Here is a 12,209-nt window from a genome sequence, read left to right as displayed (position 1 = left end):
CTAAATGCGAAAATTCGAACATATCGCTGCCCCTACGAGGGACATCATATGGGAGATGCCGGCTCAATGGGCGCAGCTAGAGCGTAACGTACAAGTGCTTTCTCTCTCGCTCGCACACTGGCTCACTTGTGTGCTCGCTCTCCTTCTTTCTCCCTCTCTCGCTTAGGCTCTCTCCTCGGTGTATGTTCGTTTTCGCTCAGTTTGGCGAAAAACTCTACACATGACGCAGCGCACGGGCTGCTGGTCTGACGCGACTTCGGCTCTGGCATCGGCCTCGGCTCTGCTTTCGGCTACAGCTTCAGCTTTGGCTTTGGCTTGAAAACAAGTGGTTGAGCGTGCGGCCTGCTCAGTATTGAGCGAACAAACGTAAACGTCGTTTCGTGCTCGTTGTCCGTCGACTGAGTAAACGCACAGGAAGCAGCAGCAGCAGCAGCAGCAGCAACAGCAGCAACAACAGCAGCAGCGGCAACAGCCAGAAGCAGTAGCAGACGCAGCAGCCAGCGGCCAGGACAAGTGAAATTCGAGGCACGGGCGACACAAGCAACAGCAACAGCAACAACGAGCAGCATTCGCCCGAAACGAATGCACAACGAACCTCGCACGACGACTACGACTAGAATCGACTCACCCATACACAAACACACACACACACACACACACACACACACACACACACACGCATACACATCGACACTCACTCATATAGGGGCAAGTGGCGGCGTGTATGAACATCTATAAAGTGGAAATACGAAACGCCTTGAGGAGAGCAGCGCCGACGTCGCACTCCGTGACGGCAACAGCAGCAGCAGCAGCGGCAGCGACAGCGACAGCGAACGCGTCAACCAAAAGGCAGACAAACAGGCAAAACCTGCTGAGACGATACGACGAGTCCTTGCTCGTCGGTTCATATGTGCGGAACATTGAAGAGATACACTAGAACAAGTTTTCACACCAAATAAGAAACTCCACACACTCACAACAACAACAACAACAAAATACCAAAGGAAAATAAATTAAAAACAAACAACAATAACAAAACAGCATCAAGCATAACAACAACAATAACAACAAGAAGCAATCAAGTGAAATTCGTGAAAAATACAAGTTTTTAAAGTGCAAACTTATTTCCTCCCCTCTTACAAAAGATATACTAACAAATATTTCTAAAAAGTTTTCGAAAATTTATCAAAAACAAACAAAAGTACAGCAAAGCAAAAAACGTGCAAGATCTGTGAAACAAATACAATAATAATACAAATAATTAAAAGTATATAATATATATATATATAAAACTAAAACAAAAGTGCCGCAGCTGAGCGCTAAGCAAAAAAGTGCTAAAAAGTTCCTTCAACAAAAAAAAAAAAAATAAAAAAAAAATATATATATATATATATAATATAAAATATATATACACAAGAATAATAACAAATATTGTTATAACTGTAACAGATATATACAACAAAACAAAAATTATACACAATACAAGTTTTCTTTGCATTTTTATTAAACAAATACACAAGATCTGAGAAACGAACGAAGATAAACCCAAGTGCCGTGCGTTCAGTTACTGTCTCCTTATATAGAGTAGGGCTAACGATTTGGCAAGCGAAAGATTAAGCCGGAAGCAGCCAACGGGAAGCTATAAACGCAGCGAGCGGTCAGAGCTGAGATTTTTAGGCAGCCGCAAGTTGACTTCCGTGCCAGCAGAGGCGTCGTGAGACAGGAGTAACGGTAGAGTACGCTGTATTTTGCCGACGGCAGAGATTGAACACATACATATATTTATGTATATGTGTGCATTGCGTGTGTGCATACAATAATAGGCAGCAACTAGTGTTAGAGCCGTGTGTGTGTCGTCGTCGTCATCTTCGTCGTCGTCGTCGTCTGTCAGCAACTCCGACAACTCGACAAAGGCCAACAAAGTTCAACAAACAACACGCCAGACACTTCAGTTGGACAAGTAGACAATTGATTATTGATTTTGTCTAAAGGCAACTTCAGAAACAATAGGAGGCGCGGAGACCGCTGCAGCCAGTGTTGTGCAGTGTTAAGCGCTAAAGCGCGCAGTGTTGAGCAGCGAGCATGAAGACTTACAAGCGCTAAGCGGCCAACACACACAAGCACACGCCCACACCCACAACAATCAAAGTAAATACTGCAAGTGAAAAAGGAAAGCAAAAGCAACAACAGCAGTCACTCTCCTTACTCTCCTCACTCTCCTCGCTCTAGCAGCACACCCTCTCTATCTTTCACACACTCTCACTCACACACACACAGCGCCAACATAAGCCGTCTAATTGAGAAAGTGCGCCAAAGCAACAAATCGAAAATGTTCTTCTCGCTCGTACAGACCTTGGTCTGCGTGCTGCTCATCAATGGCGGTCTCTATGCGCTGCATCTGAGCGGCAACAGCGAGAAGCAGACGCCAGGCGCTGGTTCCAGTTCGGGCTCGGGATCGGGCTCGAGCTCGGGCTCCAGCTTGCCGCTGAGCGGCGCTGGACATGTGAGCGCCGGCGGCGCTTGGCAGCCGCAGCCGCAGCAGCAACTGCACCAGCATGCGGGCGGCGGAGCGCCACCTGGCGGCGGGCTAGGCCATGGGCATGGCCATCGTTCGGCCGCGGCGGCGGCATTCGATGCGACCACGGGCCGTTTGAACAAGGAAATAGCGGACATGGCGCAGCTGGAGCGCGAGCGCCTCATGCTGCTCGGCCTGGCCAAGCAGACGGCCGAGAGTCCGGACACGCCCGCCGGCCACCATGGCCGGCCCATCATAGCCGGACGCGTCAAGATGCAGCCCAGCGAGGAGCTGGACGTGAGCGACTACTCCGCGCTGATGCAGCAGGCGGCGCGCGATCTCATGTTTGGCAGCGTCCAAAAGCAGCCGCCGCCGCCAATGGCCACCGACATGGATTACGAGCAGCTGCGCGAGCTGGGCCGGCGGCCAGTCAAGTATGACTATGGACGCGTTATGCAGCCATCGGAGCATGAGCTCGAGGGCGACACGCTCTATGAGCCGCTGCACGGCTTTGGAGACTTTGATGACTTCTCGGAGCTGGAGCCGAACGGCGAGGAGCCGCATGTGGGCGAGGATGAGCTGCTGCGCGAGCTGGATACCTATCAGTATCATGGCCTCGAGGAGGAGCCCTCCGCGCTGCTGGACAACCCGTATCGGCTGCAGGAGCAGCTCGAGTTCGGAGCGCCCGACACACTGCAATCGCTGCTCGAGCAGCAGGAGCTGCAGCGCGATGCGCCGGCCAAGTCCACCAACCAGAAGACGCACTCCAACAGCAATTACAACATACGCATGCAGCAGAAGTGGGCCAGGAAGCGGGCCCAGCTGCCCAGGCAGCAGCAGCAGCAGCAACAGCAACAGCAGCCAGCGCTCCACCGCAACATCTTCGGTCAGCACTTCAAGCAGCAGCGCGGCAAACTGGCCCTGGCCAACTCGGAGGCCACAGCCAGCAAGCACCTGAAGGCAGCCACGCGTTCCGGCGGCTCCAGCAGCAGCAGCGTCGGCAACGTGGAAAAGTCAGCGCAGAATGAGAACGGCGACGCAGCGAAGAAGCAACTGCACGAATCGTCGGCAGCAGCTGTTGGTGATGCACAGCAGCAACAGAAGCAGCAGCAACAGTCGCCATCGTCGTCGTCGTCATCATCATCCTCATCATCATCGTCGGCATCGTCATCGCAGCAGGAGCAGAACAAGAAAGAATCGGATCCATCGCTGTTGCTTCCCAATCATAAGCGATCTGGCAACGCTGCCAGCGCTGGACTATCTGGCTATACGTCGCCCCCAGTTTCCCACAGCATTGCGAGCCAATTGATGCTGCGCACGGCGCGCGGCCAACGGCAATACGATGTGCCACAAATCGGTGAGTACAACTGATTATCAAATCATATCACATCATATTTCATGTTTAACTTTTAAAGTTCCAAATAAGTATATAAGTGGGCTTACGTCCGCTTTAATTAATGATTTTTGTTTGATATTTTAATATTGGTTTGCGGAAAGAACTGATAGACTTCTAGATCCTGTAACAAAAGAGAGCTTACACATTGCATAGTAAAGTAACTCATGTCTATCAGGAATTCGAATATGGAACATAAATATACAGAATTAGTATTATAGAAAAAGACTTATACCAATCATAATATTAAATTTCTAGCTTAATAAAACTGCATTCATATATTCCGTTTTAAAGTACCAGATATCATCAAAGGCTAATGTTTTTAATCTTGTTTAAAAGAGAGAAAGAGAGAGAGAGAGAGAAAGAGAGAGAGAGAGAGAGAGAGAGGAAAAAATATAAATTAAAAAGTAGAATACGACAACAGAATCAAAAACATACAGCAGCAATTAATTTCTAATCCAACTTTACAATTTAAAAGAAAAGTAATCGGATTCATAGAGTCTATCTATGAGAAAATTGTAATAATTTGAAATATATTCAAGCAGAGATTAGGTAATATAGGAGAGAGCTATCGTATATTCTCTATATAGACTCTGCATATGCATGCAATTGATGCGATATAGACACAAGCTGTTAATGATATCTAATAAAGTCATATCATATGGGTATAGCTTATATATAATGGTAATTTGATCATCTAGATGCGACCAATTTCGAGAATGAATTGAAGCAATAATATTGTTATTTTGAAAGGCTTCATTTACATTCTCATTGTCTTGCAACTATTTTTATAGAAAATCAATTTCAACAGCTATAAATAGTATGAATTATGATGTTTGTTTAATAATCTATACCACAAATATATGCATATATGGCTAAATAGATTATAAAAATCAAACATGTATATACATAGATCTATCTCATTAGGCGTTAATAACATTTGTATTTGTTCTGGAAGCCCATTCCCTAATTAAACATTATCTCTGCCTCGCCGCCCCCTGCTCCAAAAATTTGTCATGCTCTTGAGAGCGAAGTATACATGGTATAGCTAATTTTATACCTCGCCTGCCAGGTTGGCTCTCCATTTATTGTGAGGGCAGTCGCGCTTAGCCCTTGGCGTGTTTACGTATTTCGGTTACTTCACTTGATTCAGTTATTAGTTTTTATGACTTATTTTTATTTTGGGTCGCGACCAGCCCAAGGGCGGTCGCTAATTGTTCCATTGGTCCGCATTTTTCTATTTTTACATCAACATTTATGTGGTTCCCTTTCTTATTCGTTTTATTCATATTGGCATAGAGCAAAGTTGGAGTATATGTATATATGTATCTATGTATGTCTAGCTGGGACAGGCCCACGGAATTAGTGTGGGTCGCTTGCATAATTCATAGTTCAAAGACTTCCAGCGACAACAATAACAACTGCAGTGCGTTAGCGGCTTTTCGAATTTAATCCTTTTAGCCGGGCCAAGTTGGCTGGTTGGCCAAGCTCGCCAGGCTGTTCGGGCCGTCATCAATCAAGAATCAGCTATCATTTAATAGATTGTCACTAAATCATTTGTCAACAAACTGGTCGGCGTGCACGGACAAAGTTTTTCGGATCGAAACGCGAATAGCTACACCCAAACATGTATAGATAAATATAGATATGTATGTATATGTGTTTTACGAACGTTCGCATTTAATTGGCAGCTATATTTGGAAGTTTTCAACTTTCTGGCCATTGCATTTTAGCAAATTAGTCGCATTGTCTGTGAGCAGTTTTCCACGAATTTTCATTGCCGCACACAGCTCAGTTCAGTGGCATTTTTCAACGGTCTGGCAACTTCGCTGGCAACTGGCAACTTGGCTGGCGGCTTTTGGGCTAAATTACTTTACACCAACTTTTGATGGTCGCCATGAATACTGAATGGACTTGGAATTAGAACTGCAAGTGTAGCTGGAACTGGAACTGAAACTGGTACTGAGTATAACTGGTTAACGTTGGCGTTAGCGCATTGTAATCAATTTTAATTTTTAATTAACACTTTCAAGTTTAATGACATAATTTTTACGGCCATGAGCTAAATGCCACGCCATCGCGACAGACACTTGAACGCTCACAGAGGAGGCGGCTCGGGCGTGCATGGGGGCGTATTATGGGGCTTATTAAAATGTCGAGAATTTGGAAAATCTTTGTTGTTATGGCTGGCGGGCCAAGCGATGTATTCCTAATGAACAGTTGAGCCATTTCGCTAAGCTAATTGAAGTCGAACTTGTTCCAGGAACTATTGAAACTGGAATCTTGGCAGACACAATTTGATTTTTGCCAGAGATTGAAAATGATTTATGGAAATGAAAATCAATTTAATTAGAGATAGAAGAGTGAGTGAGGTAACTTTTAGTGGAGGTTGAATGTCTATAAAAAGGCAGTTGAAAAGTTAATTGCTTTGGATTTTTTGTTTATCTAAATATTACAAGTATTTATCATTTTTTAATTTTCTCAATGTTTATTTTAATTAAAATATATATCTGCTATTTTTTTTAAATAATAGTATATGAATATAAATAATATAAAATATCTTTTTCAATATAATCAATTTATATAAATTTTATCAATTTGCTTATACAATTTTTCATTTCTAATAATAATTATAGCTGTGATTTTTTTTATATAAATATATCAAGATAAATAAATAACTAGTAATCCATTTTCAATTTATATTTTTTTTATTTATAATAAAATAAATTAAAGCAATTCAAATGCAAAATACTCAAAGTCTATAAGCCAATCAATTTAGCTTGAAACTGTTATAAGCCCACTTTCCCACACTCTCTTTCTCGCTCTCTGTTTTACTTACTGTCTCCTTCTCCATCTTATTCTGTGTAATATCCGCTCACATCAATATAAGGAAAATTGCTGTAAACTTTATTTAAATGGATTTTCCGCTCGTCAAAAGAAAATTTTGGTTCGTTATGGTGAAACACAAAATTCAATAAGACAATCAATGAATTTTCATTTGATGCGCATGTTTGCGCAATATCTGCTGCTGCTGTTGCTGTTGTTGTTGTTGTTGCCAATTGTCACTGGCGCTTTTCATTGGAAATATTCTAGTGTGTTTACGCACAACGCAGAGAAAAACCTTGACAGCGCACAGCCCCAGTCCGGCCCACATTTCCAACGGACTTTTGCTTATTTCAATAAATATATACACATATATGTATATGTGTATATTTTAATATATATGTATATGCGTGTGTGTGTGTGTCGAGCAACATGTGTGCGCTGCCCTATAGACGATGCAATAACGTCATCAACTGTCATCGAGCATTGAATTGTCGCTGTTGTTGTTGTTCGTTCACACTTTGCAGTAGTTGGGAAAATTACAATTGTTATTTCAAGTGTTTACATTGAAATTGATCACACACACACACACACACACACACACACACACACACACACACACACACACACACACACAGAGAGAGCCACCCACACACGCACAGCGCGGCATTTGCCTGGCGACAGAGCCTCACGCCTGTCGCTGCGGTGTGAACTCTGCTGCAGGAGTCCTGCTGCTTGCGTGTGTCCTGTGCTGACCATGCCCTACGGGCATCTCCCTCTCTCCCTCTCTCTTGCTATCTATCTGTCGCTCTCTGTGGGAAAATGCTCGCTGGCAGCTTCCTCATTGCCGCATTAACCTTTTCCATGGAAAAATGTGCGGCATTTATGTGATGGTCGCGTTTTTATATCATTACACCACTTATATACTTTCACATGATCCTTGATGTGTATGCGTAAGTGTGTGCGTGTGTGTGTGCATTGTGTGTTTTTCCCACTAATTTAGTAACAACACCCCAGGGGGTGCCTGCTGACGACCATCAGCCGTAGCCGTTACCGCCTTCGCCTTCGCCTTTGGCTCTGCCTCCGTCAACGTCGCCGTCTCCGTTGCTGTGGCTGTCTCCGGCGGACATGCCACAGACACAACACTCATTTATATGGTCGCTGTTTGACATGTCCTTGCTGTGCGGGCAGCGTGCGCACGCCTTTGGTTTTCACTTTTGTTGATTTAATTTGTAATTCGAGTAACAACTCCGAGTGGCCACTGCCCGCACACTCACACACACACATACTCGCACTCACACATTCACATTTTCACATCTGGGGCACAGCGGACGCGCCTTCTTCAACTGTTCAAAGCGCTGTTAAATATTACGCAAATTAGTTGGAAACGTTATTAGAGTCCCCTCTCTCCCTCTCCCTCTCCCTCTCCCACTCTCTCACACTCACACACTCACACTGTGTGCTCTAGGGTGGGCTACGTCAGCGGTGTCCTGTCATGTGCGTGGGCTGCTGCAGCCGCGCTGTCTGCGTCTATGGAAAATTTCTCAAGTCGAGCCCAGCTAAGGCGACGACAGGCTGTCTGTTGGCTGCAGGCCTTCTGATTGGGATAGGTTGTGTGCCCCTCCCTCTCTCGCTCTGTCTCTGTCTCTCTCTGGGTGCGTGTGTGTGCATTGGTGTGTACCTGAACTTCTCAATAATCGGACATTGAAATGCAAAGGCGGCAATTTGATGCGCCTGACTCGCTTTAGAAGATCAGACAAGTCTTTGATTTTCAATCACATGCAGTGAGACAGCAGAAGATGTAAGCTGCTTTATTTAAGCATCTTAGACAAACGACTAAAATTATACATGATTTATATTTATGGCCAAATCAAAGCGCATATAAATAAATGTTCAATTTATATTCAGAAATAAGCTTAACTTGAACCGCAAGTAATTTTTATTGGGTTTAAATTTTATGAATTTTATTCAGTTTAAGTTTGGTTTTGGTAGCTGAAAGTAAAGAAATATATTTAATGTTGAGACTAGTGAAAATATATATTATTTTATATTTTTTTCTTTATTATTATTATTTGTTTTTTTATAAAGATAAATTGGAAAATCTGTACATTTATGGTTTTCATTTTTATACCCTAAGCCAAACATATTTAATATATATAAGATTATCTCTGTACAAAATTAAAACCAGGTTTACAGTCGATTAACAATTATATTAAGAAATACATAAACAAAATAAGCATTTTAACTATTATCTTCACACTTTTTATATGCATTTGATACTTGTTGAATATCAATGATAAATGGTATTAATGATATTATTATAATTCATATCATATTATATTATATTATATTATATTATATTATATTATATTATATTATATTATATTATATTATATTATATTATATTATATGATATTGTATTATATTATATTATATTATATTATATTATATTATATTATATTATATTATATTATAGATGTATATTATTGAGTATTAGCCTTAGACTGCATTTTATAAATTGAATACAAAGTTAGCTAGTTCCTATTACTTTCGCTCAAGCCATAAATAAAAATTATAAAAAAAAAAACTTGAAAAAGCTGCACTAAATATATAAAATAAAATAAATAAATAAGTAAAATTTCCATCACATAAATGAAATGTAGATGCTATAATGCAACTGAGTTCAGCAATATAATTCAACGAAAAGAACTCCATATATTTATTTATATTTTATTTATATTATTATTTATATTCCATAGTTAGGCTATTGCTTGACATTTTATTTTCGGGTCAGTCCTTAGCTGTTTCGTGACCTACAAAAATGTATATATTCTATTCTATTTTATTTTATTTCTTTTATTGTTGTCTAATTTCAATACATGTTTGTCATTTGTGCAGGGCACAAGGCTCGTTGTGTGTGCGCTCACCACAATAAGGGACACATTTGACATTTGCTCAGTAGTTTTTGTTGTCGTTGTTGTTGTTGTTGTCGGTGTTGCTTTTGCCTTGCAAGGCCGCATTGCTCGCAGTTGACAAAATGTTAGTTTCTTGGCCATTGTTTGCGTCCTCTCTGTGCGTGTGTGTAGTGTCCTGTGTCCTGTCCCACTGACAGGCATGTCCTAACAACTTTTTGCCTTGTGGCAGTCGCAGCTAATTAGCCGCAACTCAATTTGCATAAGCAAATGCGGGGCGTTTGCATTTGGGCGAAACTAAATGAACTGTAAGCGACGGCATCGCCCACGTCACACGCCCCAAAGTACATGTCTATGCGTGTATGTGTGTGTGTGTGAGGGTGCGTGTATGCGACGGGATGCTAAGCGCCAGGCGAGCAAATTCGTTAATGAACAAGTGAAAAGTGTAAGTGATAGGTATATGTGGACTGAGAGATACCCTGTAGAGCAGTTTAGTGTTGGACAGCACTGCTTCATATATAATAACTGCATCATATCCTAACACAGAGAAAATAAATAATATATATAATAATTTTGAATGATTTTATATTAAAGAAACTCTATACTCAAAATATTTAATTATTATTGTAAATTATCTAATAATGTATTATTATTAAAAATGTCTGCTTCAATGCACTCATTGCTGCAGCTTACCTTTATTTGTATACCTCTATAGGGTATTCCCTCCACTTTTTCATTATTTTTGGTAGGTCTTTCCTTTTCTTTTTTTCCTTTTTCCTCTTTTTGGTTTTTTTATGTTTTCTTTGACAGAAAATTAGCCTTTCGAGTCAACGCAGCGCCAAAAATAAACAGACGACATTCAGAAATTAGGCTGAGGGTACTTTTAGTCATGCACACACATAGACTCACACTCACACACGCGCGCATACACTTGCACACAAATCAATAAACAATGACATCATCAGAATGGCAGCATCCGCCTGACAGATTTTAAAACATCCACACAGGCGCCCGGCCACTTGCATATATAATTATGGCGACGACGACGACGACGGCGACGGCGACAGCGAAGCTGAGAGAAAATATTTACATTAGCGTAAGCACAAGACGAAGAGGCAGCCGAGGCGGGACGGCGGAATAAACTATTGAGCAGGCCAATTGTAGGAGAGAATGAGTCTCTGGCTGTGTGTGTGTGCTTGTGTATGTGTGTGAGTGTGAGTGTGAGTATTGGTGTGCCATTCAGCCAGTTTGACGACAGCAGCAGCAGCAGCAGCCCAAAACGGGCTACCAATTTTTTTCCCCAACTGCTGCTCTCTGCTTTTTTTTTTTTTTTGTGTTGGCAAACGCTTGCGTCACAGAGCGAGAGCCAAAAGCGTCTAGGAAAACGAGTGATATATACTAAAGTGGCAGATGAGCTCGTTATGCATGTATGTGTGCGTGTGTGTGTGCGTGGAATTGCTTGCTTTTAGTGTGCGAGACTGGGATTTGCTGTTGTTGTTAAAGGATTGCAAAAGTTGATAAAACAAATGAATGAGGCAGAAACACACACACATATATACATATATATACAGATGAAGCAGACACAAATTGTGCTTATGATCAAGTCAATTAAGTAGGCTATAAATGGCCAGCAAATGAGTGTGTGTGTGTACGTGTATAATAAGACCCAAAAGACCGACAAGCATATATTTATATACATATATTAGTAGAAAGTGGATATATGGAACGAGTCGGCACTTAGTCATCCAAAAACTCAGCGCAAATAAATGCTGCTGAGTAATTGTGTGTGTGTGTGTGTATGAGTAAGCGTCTCTCTCTCTCTCTCTCTCTTTCTCTCTTTTACTTTAGTTGTGTGTGTGCGCTGGAATTTTTTAGTCAATGAAGCGTCAAGGACTTTTGCTTATGATATATTTGCTAGAGATCCACACAAGCAACGAGGCGACCACCTCAAAAGATGATGCAATGCGAGGTGGGCAACAACAGCAGCAGCACGAGTAAGAATGAGAAGAAGAAGAACACGTAGCATACTTTTAGGCCACAGACGTGTGAGACTGTGTGTGTGTGTTTGTATGTGTGTGTGTGTGTGTGTGTGTGTGTGTAGTTGGCAGAGCGTCGTGCCTAATGAGTTGCGAGCTGACGCGGAATTTATGAATGAACTGCCTGAAGACAGAGAGAGCATGCATACGCGTATTGTTGCAAACGAACAGAGACAGCAAATAGAGAGAGATAGTGAGAGACCGAGAGCGAGTTCAAGCCACTTCATCATTGCCCACACCCACATTTTGCTAGTCAGCGTCTCTTAGTGGCATTGTTTTAGCTCAAAGTGCGCGTAAAATTAGCTAAGTAGCATGAATTTTGCATATATTTTGCTAAGCAAATATTATACAACACCAACTACAGCAACAACTACAGCAACAACAATGAGTTACATAAATAATGGGTTATTTATTGGACGAGTGTTCGCTCGCCTCTGGTAATTGGCATGCAAAGTAAGCTGTAAACCGTCTGACTTATGCCCTGATAAATGACCTGTCCCCGAGCATTCTCTAGTCCTTACTAATTTGGT

The 12,209-nt window shown here is 42.0% G+C and overlaps 1 protein-coding gene across 1 annotated transcript in view; it reads left to right on the top strand.

Annotated features, from left to right (window-relative positions):
- The first annotated feature begins 334 nt into the window (after positions 1-334).
- jeb (low-density lipoprotein receptor domain-containing jelly belly protein) overlaps positions 335-12,209 on the top strand; it is a 45,122-nt gene continuing 33,247 nt past the window's right edge. Inside the window, exon 1 of the mRNA XM_018106646.3 lies at positions 335-3,872. Coding sequence (XP_017962135.1) covers positions 2,330-3,872 — 1,543 coding nt within the window. The 5' untranslated portion in view covers positions 335-2,329. The remainder of the gene's footprint in view (positions 3,873-12,209) is intronic.

The sequence above is a fragment of the Drosophila navojoa genome, chromosome 5, assembly GCF_054131105.1.
Source record: "Drosophila navojoa isolate 15081-1374.11 chromosome 5, UAZ_NAV_1.0, whole genome shotgun sequence".
Taxonomy (NCBI): domain Eukaryota; kingdom Metazoa; phylum Arthropoda; class Insecta; order Diptera; family Drosophilidae; genus Drosophila; species Drosophila navojoa.
The sequence above is the reverse complement of the archived record's forward strand: the minus strand, read 5'-3'. Positions and strand labels throughout refer to the sequence as shown.